The following is a 15,839-nucleotide window of genomic DNA, read 5'->3' as shown; positions in this document are numbered from 1 at the left end:
TGAGTAGGTGTTTGGAAAAGAAAATGTAATATCAAGTCAAGAAATGGAACAAATTGATGATAAAGATGAAGAAACTCAAGGAGATACCACAATAGATGTCCATAATGCCAATAATGATAAAATCAATGAAGAAATGCCAAATTTGGAAGAATTACGAGTGAATGAGCCCCAACATGAAGATTTACCTAAAGAATGGAGATTCCATAGAAATCATCCCCAAGAAGACGTCATTGATGATCCATATCAAAGGATAATGACTAGAGCACAATTGACAAAATATTTTGGTAATGTTGCCTTTGTTTCACAAATTGAACCTAAATGTTTTGAAGAAGCTCAAAATGATGAAAGTTAGATTCTTGCCATGCAAGAAGAACTCAATCAATTTGAGAGAAACAAAGTTTGGAATTTGGTGCCTAAACTAAAAAATCATTCAATTATTAGTACTAAATGGATTTTTGGAAACAAAATGGATGAAAAAGGCAATTTTGTTAGAAACAAAGCTAGATTAGTGGCTCAAGGCTACAACCAAGAGGAAGGGATTGATTTTGATGAAACCTTTGCTTCGGTTGCTAGAATTAAAGCTATTAGAATGTTGTGTGCCTTTGCATGTTACAAGGATTTTATGCTTTATCAAATGGATGTCAAGAGTGCATTTTTAAATGGTTATATTGATGAGGAAGTGTATGTTGCACAACCTCCAAGCTTTGAAAATCATCAGCATCCAAATCATGTTTATAAACTTACTAAATCTTTATATGGTTTAAAACAAGCTCCTAGAGCATGGTATGAAAGGCTTAGTAAATTCCTTTTACAAAATGATTTTCAAAGAGGTAAAGTAGACACAGTACTTTTTGTTAAGAAGCATCATAATGATATGCTCATTGTGCAAATATATGTTGATGATATAATTTTTGGTGCTACTAAAGAATCTCTTTGCAAGAAATTTTCTAAGAAATTTTCTAAGATTATGCAAAATGAATTTGAGATGAGCATGATGGGGGAACTCACATTCTTCCTTGGACTTCAAATTAAGCAAATGAAAGATGGCATCTTCATAAATCAATCAAAGTAAGTTAAGGATATGTTGAAAAAATTTAAAATGGAAGATTTGAAGAGTATGGGCACTCTTATGAGTTCAACAATTAAAATGGACAATGATGAAAAAGGTAAAGAAGTAGATACAAAGCTTTATAGAGGTATGATTGGCTCTCTTTTGTACCTTACTGCATCTAGACCAGACATACATTTTAGTGTTTGCTTGTGTGCAAGATTTCAATCATGTCCAAACGAATCCCATCTAAGTGCAGTTAAAAGAATCTTCAAATACCTCATTGGCACACACTCAATTGGTTTATGGTATCCAAAATGTGAATCATTTAATCTTGTTGGTTATAGTGATTTAGATTTTGTTGGAAGTAGATTAGATAGAAAAAGTACTTCAGGTACTTGTCAATTTCTTGGTCTTGCACTAGTTTCTTGGCACAGTAAAAAATAAACTTCAGTGGCTCTGTCTACAGCTGAGGCTGAATATATAGCTACTGGTAGTTGTGTTGCTCAAATTTTATGGATGAAAAAACAATTGGAAGATTTTGGTTTAAAATATAATCATGTTCCAATTAGGTGTGACAACACAAGTGCCATAAACTTGATAAAAAATCCAATCCAACATTCAAGAACAAAACATATTGAGATTAGACATCATTTTATTAGAGATCATATTAAAAATGGAGATATCAAAATTGAGTTTGTTACTTCTGAAAATCAACTTGCAGATATTTTTACAAAACCACTCAATGAGGAAACTTTTTGCAAAATTAGAAGGGAAATTGGCATGAGTGAACCACTTGCTTGAAATTCAATTCATATTGATTTAATATATCTGCATATTATCCAATGTGTGAGTAATTTATTGTGATATAAATTTGCTGAGAAAACTCTAAACAACATTTGCTAACTTATTTGTGTACTCGTGAAATTAGTTTACTAAGTTGTATGCTAATGTTACGTACCTAAAATTAGTTTGTTGTATTGTGTACTGTTCAAATTCCAAACCAAAAAGTGATTGTGCTTTGAATTTTCTGTTATACTCTTACCCATTCACATTTTCTTTGCTGTGTTAGATATATATATATATATATATATATATATATATATATATATATATATATATATATATATATATATATATATGCATTTGAAATAAAAATAAAATTCAAATAAGGTACACTAGAAGAGGGAAAGCTCGAGACTCAAGAAATCTTACCCACTGCTATACGAAACTGTCACTTATCATCACTCTATTTTTTTTGCCATACCCAACTCTCTCTTTCCTCTGCATTGGTTTATGGTATTACTATTACCCTTTTTTTTTTATTAACACTGATCCATCCTCATCAGAGCACCTATTTCACTCTCTAATGCCTCACTCATTTTCATTGCATCGGAAACCATCTTTCCCGATCACTCACTGTTTCAAATTCGCCATTCATGGCTCGCACCAAGACAAAAACCCCAGCCGCAACCTCGCCGTCCTCGTCGTCATCTGAAGAACTCCCTGTTTCCGCATTAAGGAAGAAATTGAAGGAAAAGAAGAAAACACCAGAAACTGAATCGACTAGTGTATCCTCCGACCCATCTAAGGAAGTCGAACCTGCTGTGACGACACCAGAAAAGAAAAAGAGGAGGAAAATGCGCGAGATTGATACTCAACGCAAAAAGGGTGTTGCAAAATCTTCAGGCTTTGTTGTTGACAAAGCGCTTCTCGATTGTAAGTTCATTAAATGGGATAATTTTGATCAGGTAAATTTTCAATTCAAGGAACTCTTTGAATTTCAAGAATGGATGAATGTTTGTGAATGCACTGATGTTTACTACCCTAGACTAGTCCAAGAATTTTATAAAACTTTAAAAATAGTTGATGAAGAAGACAGAATTGAAGTCTTTTTGAATAACAAAGCATATGACATTTCAGTTGAGTTGATTGCTACAGCCTTAAAATTGCCGAATGATGGAAATAAAATCTCTACTCATAGAGATGTTGGTAGAGTTCCAGGCTTTAACTTGGCTGAATTTGAAAATGAAGTTTTTCCTACCAACACTGCCACTAGTGAAAAGTCCACTAGCACAAAAGCTTTTCAGCACATTAAGATTATTCACAGTATGGTGAATTATATTTTTTATCCTAAATCTGGTAGCTATGGATATTTGAGTTACTTGGATATGTGCATCATGTGGCATATTGTTAACAGAATAAGAATGAATCTAGCCTATCTGATTTTCAAGAATATGTACAAAGCTTATGGGATTGGTAAGTTACCTTATGCACACCTCTTAACTGCCTTGTTTAGAGAGTTGGATATAAATGTCTCTAAGGAGAGCCCTAGGGCAGATTTAATTGTGCTTAGAGAAATTCATTCTAACACTGATGGAAGAAAGAAACGTTTTGAAAAAGGTGGATCTTCTACAGGTAAAGTTGATTCAGATTCTCAAAGTGAGATTATGAGTGAGCTTCAAGGGCTAAGAGCTTTTCATTAAAGAGAAATTCAGTACAACAAATCAGTCTATTGAACTTCTAAGAAAATTTGTGGATGTGGTTGATTACAAAGTAAGCCATTTGCTTACTCAAAATAAGGAGTTAAAGAAACAGATTGCAGCTCTTAAGCAGGGATAGGAACCTGGTTTCGCAACCAAAGTTGAGACTGATGTACCTGCAAGTGGCCCCTCTACTCATGATACTCATGTTTTTTATCATGGTAACATTGAGTGTAAAGGTACTGGGCTTAGTGAGTCTACTGCTGCTGTAGAACATGAGAGTGAACAGGTTGTAGAACCTACAGTTGAACCTGTTGTTGAGCATGTTAGTGAACAGGTTGCAGAACCTGTAGTTGAGCCAACTGTAGAACCTGCAGTTGAGTCTCCACAGAGGAAGGAAGACTCTCTAAAGGATCAGCAGGAGAGTGCTCCACCTAAACCTTCTACAGCTGAAGCACCTCAGGCCAAAAAGAGCAAGAAAAGAGTTAAGTCTATGGTGTCCAATCCATATCAGACACTGGCTACTGCCCTTCAAACCCCATCTGATGAGGATGAGCCACAGGAGCATGAGCCTTTGGCTAACCAAGTTTCTTAGCCACCTACTGCTACACCTTCCAGGAAGAAGATGGTGCCTTCCAAAGCTATTCAAAGGAGCAAAAGACTTAATGATTAGAAAATAATTTGCATTTTTAGTTTCCTATCTGCATTTTTAGTTTACTAGTATGTTTACTACTGTTGTTGAATGCTCTTTCAGTTTGCTACTATTTACTTTACTGATTTTCAGTTTGTGCTAACCTGATTCTTTTTGGATTAATGTCTCCTGTTTCCTTTTTGGCTGATGACAAAAAGGGGGAGAATGGATGTGTGCTTTTGTTTTGGGAGAATTGATGTGTGCTTATACTTTGAAAATGGAAATATTTTTATGTGCAAACTATTAAGTTTAACATTTTGCATATTGAAATTGTGAATATCTTATAAACATGCTTTGTAGCATAAATTCAGGGGGAGTTTTGTATAGCTGATAATACTTTTATTTTTTTTTTGAACTTGTGTGCATATATTTAGGGGGAGTATTTTCCGCATACTAACTTGCTTGGATATATATAAACTTACCCACACTTTTATTTATTCTTGATTGATGATTCAATTGAGTTTTGTCATCATCAAAAAAGGGGAGATTGTTAACCCCGTGTAGCTCAAAATGAGCATTGATTTTGATGATAACAAAACTCAAATAGAATCTATCTAACTCAACTTTAAGTGACGTGTAGTTTCTTTCTCTTATTCATGAAGAATCTTTGAAGTTGCATCTAAAGAAGAAGAACACTCAAAAGCTTCTCAAGATGAATCCAAGTTGAAAAAGAACAAGATTATGAAAGCCAAGACTCAAAGTAAAGATATGAAAGTCATAGAGTTAGAAATTGAGTCTTAGGACTTGTGTAAAAAGAATAGATAAAAGTTTAGTCAAATGGAGCTCAAAAATTAATTTTTCTTTCAATTACTCTATAAAATTTTCTTTTATTATGACCTTGGATATCACTATTGGAATATATATATATATATATATATATATATATATATATATATATATATATATATATATATATATTTTTTTTTTAAGGTCTAAATTAGATTTTTAAAGATTACAATTTGAAATAGGCATCTGGTAAATTAGTTTGCTAACTTGTTTGCTAAAACATTAGTTTGCTAACTAGTTTAATACTGTCGCCAAAATTTCATTAGTTTGCTAAATGATCAGAGTTGCTTAACTTCGCACAAAAAGACAAAATAATGGCTATTTTACCTAGAACAGAGTGTATAACATTCCAAAAAAGTTTCAAATGTCTTAAAATGATTTGGGACTATAAATACACTTTCTTTACTTCATTTTACACTTGATGAAAGCTTACAATTGCACTTCAATCTTGATTTTTCATTAATTGTTTTCATTCAAGAGCTTTAAAGTCTTTGAACTACCATTGGCAAATCAACTCATGTCTTCTTTATAGTTCAATTTGTATTGAGTGAAAGTGAGTGTTAAAACATTGAATTGCATTTAAGAGAGGTTGTACAAGCACCTATTGAAGCTTGAGAGTGTAAGTGCTTGAGATAGCACTTGTCAAGGGTTCAAGCTACCTTGGTAAAAGCTTGGTGTTGAAAAAGTTGTAAAGGGCTTTTGATCTTTTGCCTTTAAAAGAGCAAATAGTGGAGAGAAGACTCAAAGAGGGTTCTTTGAGAGAGTGGATTTAGGCTAGTTAAGCCGAACCACTATAAAAATTATTGTGTTTGATCTCTCTAACCTTAATCTCTTTACTTTTATGTAATTTAGTTTCTATGCATGATAGTGAATGATTGATTGAATAGATTGAGTTGATATACTTGAAGATATATTGAGTAGGTTGAGAAATTGGTTGAAAATCTTGTGATGCATGTTATGTCAAAAATTGCTATAAATATTGATTGAAACTTGAACTGAAATTTAGGGACACATTATTGAAACATATATCACTTGCACAATATATAAAAGAGCACCTAGTTAAACGAAGCCATAATTTTTCATTAGGCTGTAAGCAAGGGCCAAAAAATTATAAAGTCCAATTCACCCCCCTCTTGGACTATTTTGGGACAACAAGAGCAGTTTTAAATAATACATCTCACCCTCTATCGGATTCACTGCTTAGTTAGGACCACAATCAACTATACTTATTTAATTTATAATGTTTTAGGGATTCACTGTAAAATAGCCATCTTGTATCTTTATCGATCATGCATGTTCTGAAAAATTCTATTAGCATTATTCTCTATACATGATCTCATTGCACAATATTAGGATCATGATAGGTATATGAATTATTTGACTATTTTTATTTTTAATGCTTTTATATTTCAATACCGAAAGAATTTATTCTTGACTTTTATAACTTATCATTCCACAACAATAACAAATATTTCTCAAAATAATTTGTTGGAATAGCGTATCCCTTGATAAAAATTAATGTTAAGGGTATAATTGGCTTCAATTAAGACTCAAACGTGAAATTTTATAACTCTGGAAATGATTTTAATACTACTGAAGTAAAACTTATTGATTTTTTTGATATTATTATTTAAATTTTTATTAAAAAAAATTACCTTAACTATATTAGCTAAATGTCATTAAAAGTATATATTTTAATTATAAATTTAATTGGTAATAATAAGTACCTAATAGATTTTTTTTTATTGATGTCTTTATATTTTTTTTTAGAAAATAATGTCTTTATATTAAATTATTTCACTGAACATTTTAAATCCTATATTGGATATACAAGGGGGGTATGCTAACCTGGGTGCAATATGAACATTTTTTCTTAAGTTTTTCCTAATTATTTAAAACAAATAAAATATATAATTTATCAAAAATTATTATTGATATATGACTAAATATTAATTTCTAGAGTTTAACAGGTATTTATTATCATTGTCAGGTATTCATCATCATTGTCATTATAGTTTCACCTTTTATCTTTGCCTCTTGCATTTATCTTGGGATTTGATGATGTGAGCAGTTTTGTTTCTGATGCCTTGCTAATATGTTTTGATTTTCCTCTATGCATCATATTAAATGCTTATGTTTTTTATGAATATTTTTCTTCTTCTTTGGTATTGTAATTTGGTTTCATCATGTTTGATCTTTCTTCTTTATGTTTCAGTTTCAATGAGAATTGCAATGTTGTATAATTGTGAGATGTAGTTATATGTACAATGTTTTATGTGTTGCTTGATTCCTTTTGTATAGACATCGCAAGCCATATAATAACTATTGTGTTCCTTCTAATAAAATGAGCTTAAACAACTATTTATTATGCAAAGAATTTTTCAGGCCTTTTTATCTAGTCATTTACTCAGAACTATTTGCCTCACTATGGAATCATTCTACTAGAATTATGACCTTATCCAAATTTGATATCAATTTTCTTCTCATTTTCCAACTCTAATGAAGTTATAAGTTTTGTTCTTATATTATCTTTGGGAGAGTAAAACCTCTGTGTAGATAATATTCCTCATATATATTCCCTTCTTCTCTTTTTTCTTTTCATCGTATTTGACTTGATAAGAACTTTTATATTTGACATCGATACCCTTCTTGGTAGTGCTATTATTACAAATATGTTGTCAATGGGAGAAAACATCTTTCGACAAATATACACTGACATTTGATACTGTTTATCCTTAAGCTTTATTTATTGTCATTATAAAGTATAAATAAATTGGAAATTACTTTTTTTTGAAATGGAATGTGTATCATTCATTTTCTATGTGCATTAGCGATATCCTGAACAAAAATATTTACTTCTTAGTATGTTGTCTTACTGTTATTTTTGCATATATTACATTCTTCCTAAATTTTCTTTGAATGTTGAGCACTAGACACCTTTTGGTGTTAGTAGGTCGTCAAATGATTTTTAGCCTTTTATATGACTGAAGAGCAGTCTTAAATAATACATCTCACCCTCTATCGGATTCGCTGCTTTTGCACACCGTATTACTTAGTTAGGACCATAATCAACTATACTTGTTTAATTCATAATGTTTTAGGGATTCACTGTACAATAGCCATCTTGTATGTTCATCAATCATGCATGTTCTGAAAAATTTTGTTAGCATTATTCTCTATACATGATCTCATTGCACAATATTAGGATCATGATAGGTATATGAATTATTTAACTAATTTTATTTTTAATGCTTTCATTTTTTAATACCAAAAGAGCTTATTCCTGATTTTTATAACTTATTATTCCATAACAATAACAAATATTTCTCAAAATAATTTGTTGGAATAACTTATCCCTTGATAAAAATTAATGTTAAGGGTTTATTTGATATTTTTTTTAGGTATAATTGGCTTCAATTAAGACTCAAACTTGAAATTTTATAACTCTGAATGATTTCAATACCATTGAAGTAAAACTTATTGATTTTTTTGATATTATTATTTAAATTTTTATTAAAAAAATTACCTTAAATATATTAACTAAATGTCATTAAAAGTATATATTTTAATTATAAATTTAATTGGTAATAATAAGTACCTAATAGATTTTTTTTTATTGAAGTCTTTATATTTTTTTCAGAAAATAATGTCTTTATATTAAATTGTTTCACTTAACATTTTTAATCCTATATTAGATATATAAGGGGAGTATGCTAACCTGGGTGCAATATGAACATTTTTTCTTAAGTTTTTCCTAATTATTTAAAACAAATAAAATATATAATTTATCGAAAATTATTATTGATATATGACTAAATATTAATTTCTAGAGTTTAACAGGTATTCATCATCATTGTCATTATAGTTTCACCTTTTGTCTTTGCCACTTGCATTTTTCTTGGGATTTGATGATATGGGTGGTTTTGTTTCTGATGCCTTGCTAATATGTTTTGATTTTCCTTTATGCATCATATTAAATGCTTATGTTTGTTGTGAATATTTTTCTTCTTCTTTGGTATTGTAATTTGGTTTCATCTTGCTTAATCTTTCTTCTTTATGTTTTAGTTTCAATGAGAATTGTAATGTTGTATAATTGTGAGATGTAGTTGTATGTACAATGTTTTATGTGTTGCTTGATTCCTTTTGTATAGACATCACAAGCCACATAAAGACTATTGTGTTTCTTCCAATAAAATGAGCTTAAACAACTATTTATTATGAAAAAAATTTTTCAGGCCTTTTTATCAAGTCATTTACTCAGAACTATTTGCCTCACTATGGAATCATTCTACTAAAATTATGACCTTATCCAAATTTGATATCGGCTTTCTTCTCATTTTCCAACTCTAATGAAGTTAGTCAAGAACATTTAGGCCTCTAACTTGTGATACAAATGTGGGTAAATGCCATTATATATCTGTTTCTTCATTAGTAAAAAGAAAATATATAATATGTGTATTTTGATAGGTATGTATTGGAAAAAAAAAACAATTCAATTAGGATTCATTAACATGTACGTCTTTTAGTATTTCACATATTTTTAATCTAATAAAAAAATTACTATTTCTATTCTAATCCTAACAAAGTATTATAACATTGACATATAGCTTTTTTGTTATATATATTTATATTTAATTTTATAATTATAAATGAATATTTTGAATTATAAAAAAAATTTAATTAAGTAGAATTTAATACAAATAGGACTAAGAATTTTTAATTATATAAATTCTAAAATTAATTTAAATAATAAAAAATAATATAGTTGACAATAATAAAATTAATGCAGAGTATTTTGGGAAATCCTAATCTTCCCTCCCTCCTCCCACATTTATATGTATATAGAAGATTAGTTTTTTTTTTTTAAACATGTGTTGCACATTTTCTGTACTCATTATGTGTACTTATAATTTAATATTTTTATATAATTTTTTATATGATATAATGTTATTATAATATATAGATTATTATTATAATAATATAATAAATTTTCATTTTCACAACATGACATGCATGTTGTATGTGTGGCTTATCATTTTTAGATTTAAGTTAATGAAATGAAAGTGTATCAATGTAAATAAGAAATTATAAATTTGTGAGTGGATATGATAAGAAGTGAAATTTATTATTACAATACAATTTTATAATTATAAGTATTTTATAAATATATAAAATTAACTATTTGTTATTTTGTTGGTTTATATATTTTTGTGTTAAATTTTTTCAATAATGAATAATTCAGATTATCAAGACTAATTAGAGATGATTAAAGAGAAGGACAGGGGCAGATAATTTGAAAAGGATAATTTGGTTTTTTTTCATTAGGGATAAACAGCATAATGCTTTAAAAATAAATAGAGCTACTTAGTTGATATAGTAGAAAGCTAGGGATTTTTTAATAAAATTATTAAGGATGAATTAGAATAGTAGAAAAGTATAAGGACCTTAGGATAATTCACCTATAGCTCTATATATCTAACAGAGCACACTCGAGAATACGATTAATTGTGGAATAATTTTTGAAACAATGTGTCAAGAAAATTAATACTTATTGGTTTTATTTGATTGTTGAATTAAAATGGAAATAAAATTAGTTTTGATGTTGTCTTAGGAATCTTCACGGGTATGGAATTGCAAAGCAATTCAAGAATACCGGATGGGTTAGTTGGCCACTACTTTAACGTGAACCGAAGAATGATATCATGGAAGCTTGAGGCTGATTCCAGTGAATAATAATTATATTTTAAAGTGATACTATATTAAGTTTTTTTTTTTTAATACAACAAAAAGTTATTGCAATTTTTTAATTAATGGGTATTTTTAAATTTGATTTAATTTTAAAATCATAAAACCACAATATGAAAGAATAATTTTATAATTTTATTTTTTTTAATTTTAAATATTTGATAATTATTATATAAAATGAATATTTTTCAAATTAACATGATATAAATATAAAATACAAGTGAAAAATAACTATTTTCATTAATATCAATAGCTTTTTTTTTTTGTTAATTCATATTTTATTCAATTCAATAAATAGGGATTATAAAATTCGAGCCGCCCATTGGAGGAATCTGTCTGTCTCTCGAATTCGGCAGAGGATTTTCACCTGCCAATGATAATGGGAAGACAGGATTAAGCTATCTTTATCTTCATTTTCTTGTTAATATAAATATATATTTTTATATATAATTTTAAATTCTATAAATATATATATATATATATATATATATATATATATATATATATATATATATATATATATATATCTTCTTGATATCAATTCGCAGGTGAATAATACAGAGAATCACTTAAAGAAGTGTCAGATTAATAGCTTCTGATCTTATTTATTATTAACAAAATTATAAAAGTTAAAAACTAGAATTCAAATCCTATCACATGTAAGACTATCATGCATCATAAAAATTAAATTTCTTAATAGATTTAATCTGTATGAGGATTGAAAGCGAAATAGATAAAAAATGAAGTTTCCTCTTTCTTCATGCAAACAATATAATCTCTGAAAAAATTATTCTTCAAACTATCGTTCATGGATTGGATTCAATAAAAAAACTCAGGAAAAACATTCTTTGCTAATTATTTGAGTTGGCTTTAAAAATTCTGAGAAAGAAAAGAGCTAATTACTTTTTCACTTCCTCCAATTACTTTCTATGATGTTCTCCTAAAATTTAATGTGAATGTATATATTATTTTACGATAATATATAAAAAAAATATATAATTTTAATTATTATTTTACTGTCCCGCTCTAGATATTTCTTAATCCGTCTTGTCCCCACTTGGTAGTTGGAACCTCACTAGGTGAGGATGAGGATCAATCTGATCCAATCCCACCCATTACCATTCACAAGTTCAAATTTATCAAGATTTTTTTTGTCAAAAAATTTAACAAGATTTAGCCAGAGAAGTTCAGAAACGTACTAAACTAAGGAACTGACCGTGTTTATAATTTTAATATATTAATAATTTTAATTTATATAATTTTAATTTTAATATATAAAAATAAAAAATAATTTAAATTTATTATTAGTTACTACATCTTTTATTTTTATTACTTTATATATATATATATATATATATATATATATATATCATAAAATTTTTATCTCTCAAATTTTTTAAACGAAGATTTCATAATGAAAATAATAAAAAAATATGATAAGAGAAAAATAAATTAAAATATGGAATAATTTGAGATTTACCAAATAATATGATTAATTTAAAACAATTTTTTATATAATAATATTAACATTATTTTAAAAATAATATTAATAATCTTGAAAGGATTAAAATAGTGTAAAAGGAGAAAATAAAAGAAAGCAAAATTATATGTATATAATATATGAAGTTATAAGTATAAGAAATAAGTATATGTTAATATATTGTAACTTATCTAATAATAATGGCTATTTATCATAGCATTAAAAGGGTAATAATTAAACAATTTATAACTTACATACATATAATTAGGCAATTAATCATAATTGGTAATCAATTATTAAACAAAACAATCATTTAAATAATGAAAATAAGGTGACCATGATGTTAATAAAGATATTTAAAAAAAAAAATAAAACACTTACATAAAAGATATAACTATTAATTACAAAAAAAAAAATCTCTATATAATAAGAGATAGAGAAATTAATCATAATTGATAATTGTTATTAAATAAAATAATTAATTAAATTATGAAAATTAATGTAATAATAAGAGTAATAAAGATCTTAAAAAAAAATAAAAAGAAAATTAGACACTTAAGATAAAAGAGCACTATGTGACAACATCAAAAATAAGTGCCACATGACAATTCAAAAGAAAATCTTATCTGCTTTATATAGATAAATAAATTTTATGTATATTTAATAAATTATCAATTATTTTTATCTATCTCTATACTATTTATGTATTAATTATTAAATATCAAATTTAATGATTAAGCGATATTTTTATGATTTAAAAAGTTTACATCTAATATAAATTTGATACCATACATTGTTAAATCAAATATTTATGTATAAATTTATGTAAAATTAATTAAAATATATGTATAAATTTATATATAAATATTTAATTTAGTAATTATTAAATTTATTCCCAAATAAATTAAATTTATAATAATTACATTTATATAAAAAAAAACTCAAATTATTGAAAAAATTAATGTGATTGATCTTTGGAAGTGAAGAATTTTTAAATTAAAGTCATTTTATTTATTTATTATAAAATTAGCCATTTATTATAAAATTAATAATTTTTATAGCTAGAAATAGAAAATGTATAAATCACTCATTATTATTCGGCTCAACCTTTATAGAATAAAACAATTAAAAAAAAAAAAGAAAAAAACCTCAAATCATGAAGTTAATTTCCAAATGCTCTATGCAAGCGCCAACGTCACAAATCTTCCAAGCCAAATTGTATTCATTTGCTTTGTTACCACCAAACACACCATCCAAATACAGCGCCAAATCCTGTCTAGGTTCACTTTCCATTAATTCCTTTATTTCCTTCACACAAGTCACTATATATGAAAACCATAATGTCAGCCTCATATTCTCATCCAATCCAAAATCATTATCATGGGAGAGGTCGATCCAGCCTTCTTCCAAGCTCCAGAACACAGGCCAAGCCTGCAAAACATTGAAGCACAGGGAATACCCCTAATTGATCTATCCATTCCGAGCTCTCCTGATGCCTCCCTGGAGGATCTTGTAAAGAAGATAGGCGATGCATGCAGAGACTGGGGCTTTTTTCAAGTGATCAATCATGGGGTTCCACTGGAAAAGCGAGAAAAGATTTTCAATGCATCGAGAAAATTTTTTGCTCAACCTAAGGAGGAGAAAATCAAGATTAGGAGAGATGAGAAAAGAGTGTTGGGTTATTATGACACAGAGCATACCAAGAATGTAAGGGACTGGAAAGAAGTGTTTGATTTTGCTGTGCAGAATCCAACTATTGTTCCTGCTTCATATGAGCCTGATGATAAGGAAGTTACTGAATGGTACAATCAATGGCCTGAGTACCCCCCTGAACTAAGGTAGCTTTTCCTGAAGATTCTGTCCTTTTTTGTTCTTTTTTCCTTTTGTGTCTGTGTTGTTGTTTGGCTTCAATTGCTTATTTGGGATTTTTGATACTTTAGGACTACTAAATTCATGTAATTTTGCACTGCCATAAACAGGGAAGTGTGTGAAGAATATGCTAAAGAAATGGAAAAACTAGGTTTCAAGTTGCTGGAGCTGATTGCCCTCAGTCTAGGCCTGAAGGCAGATAGGTTCCATGGATTCTTTGAAGACCAAACCACCTTCATTAGACTCAACCACTATCCACCATGCCCTGTTCCTGACCTAGCTCTTGGCGTTGGTCGACACAAGGATGCTGTTGCCTTGACCATACTTGCCCAAGATGATGTGGGTGGACTAGAAGTGAAAAGCAAATCTGATGGAGAATGGACTTGGGTCACCCCAACCCCAAATTCTTACATTATTAATGTTGGTGACATCATTCAGGTAACAATCATTACATTGTATTACCCTCCATCAGAATAGACATTGGTATTAAGTTGCTAATTGATTGGCATGTATTTGAATTATTGGACCTAGAATGCAACTTATGGGACAAGAAAGTGCTCACATTCTTATGTTCTAATAGAATCTTGTTTCAAATTTGAAATCTTACCACTTTGAAGAACTAAAATGTGAGAGATTGATTGAGAATGTTTGATTTTGTCCCGCATAAAGCATCAAATGCTTACTGTGTCTAACCGGCTGAATGACGAAAAATAATCATATGGCTTTTGGCAAATGTTATTGTTTGTGAAGGTATGGAGCAATGATGCATACGAGAGTGTTGAGCATAGAGTGAAGGTGAATCCTGAGAAGGAAAGATTTTCTGTTCCATACTTCTTGAACCCAGCACACTACACCTGGGTGAAGCCCTTGGAGGAAATAGCGAATGAGCAAAACCCTGCTAAATATAGGCCTTACAATTTGGGGAAATTTTTTGTCACAAGAAAGCGTAGTAATTTTAAGAAGCTTGATGTTGAGAACATCCAAATCTCTCACTTCAGGGTTTCAGATTTGTCTGACAAATTTGAGGGAGCACTGTCCATCAATCCTTAACAATAGATTTCTCCCTTAGATTGTCATTAATTCTGTTATGTATAAATAAATCAGAAAAGGGTTTGGACTCTTGGAGACTGGACGCATCTCTTTCAAGAGGTCCAGTAAGTAGTGTTGTGTATGAATAATGGAATTTGCTTTTCGAAGGCTGTGGAGCTATGAATGCCTCCTTATTAGAAATATTGTTTATAAAAATAGTTAAATTTGTTATAAATAAAATTACTAGTCTCGCAACTTTTTACCTTATGATTATTTTGTCACGAGGAGATGTTGGTAAAATATATATATATATATATATATATATATATATATATATATATATATATATATATGTACGAGCGCACATGCCCTTGTAAAAAATTCGGGTTTGTGAAAATATTCTTTTGAACGTGTACTCTCTTTTAAATGTTTTGTGTATTTAAAAATTTATGTACTTTTAAAATTTTATTATAAGTTTTTAATAAAAAATTTTAATATATATATATATATATATATATATATATATATATATATATATATATATATATATAACTTGGCTTGTCTTCACCTTTAATTTTAAATATATATCACTTTTCCTAAATTAATGTGTTTTTTTTTTCATATACAAAGTTTTAACTAATTTAAAATTGCTTTCGAACAATTTGAAATGGTTATTTTGAAGGTTTTAAGATATTAATATATTAATTT

At 28.5% G+C, this 15,839-nt stretch overlaps 1 protein-coding gene across 1 annotated transcript; it reads left to right on the top strand.

Moving 5' to 3' along the window:
- Positions 1-13,576: 13,576 nt before the first annotated feature.
- Positions 13,577-15,398, top strand: LOC110633169 (protein DMR6-LIKE OXYGENASE 2). Its single transcript, XM_021781679.2, has 3 exons — positions 13,577-14,071; positions 14,213-14,540; positions 14,853-15,398. Exons 1-3 carry the CDS (start codon positions 13,614-13,616, stop codon positions 15,150-15,152), a joined length of 1,086 nt encoding a protein of 361 aa, XP_021637371.2. The 5' UTR covers positions 13,577-13,613; the 3' UTR covers positions 15,153-15,398.
- Positions 15,399-15,839: the final 441 nt, after the last annotated feature.

The sequence above is a fragment of the Hevea brasiliensis genome, chromosome 1 (assembly GCF_030052815.1).
Source record: "Hevea brasiliensis isolate MT/VB/25A 57/8 chromosome 1, ASM3005281v1, whole genome shotgun sequence".
Lineage (NCBI taxonomy): Eukaryota > Viridiplantae > Streptophyta > Magnoliopsida > Malpighiales > Euphorbiaceae > Hevea > Hevea brasiliensis.
The sequence above is the reverse complement of the archived record's forward strand: the minus strand, read 5'-3'. Positions and strand labels throughout refer to the sequence as shown.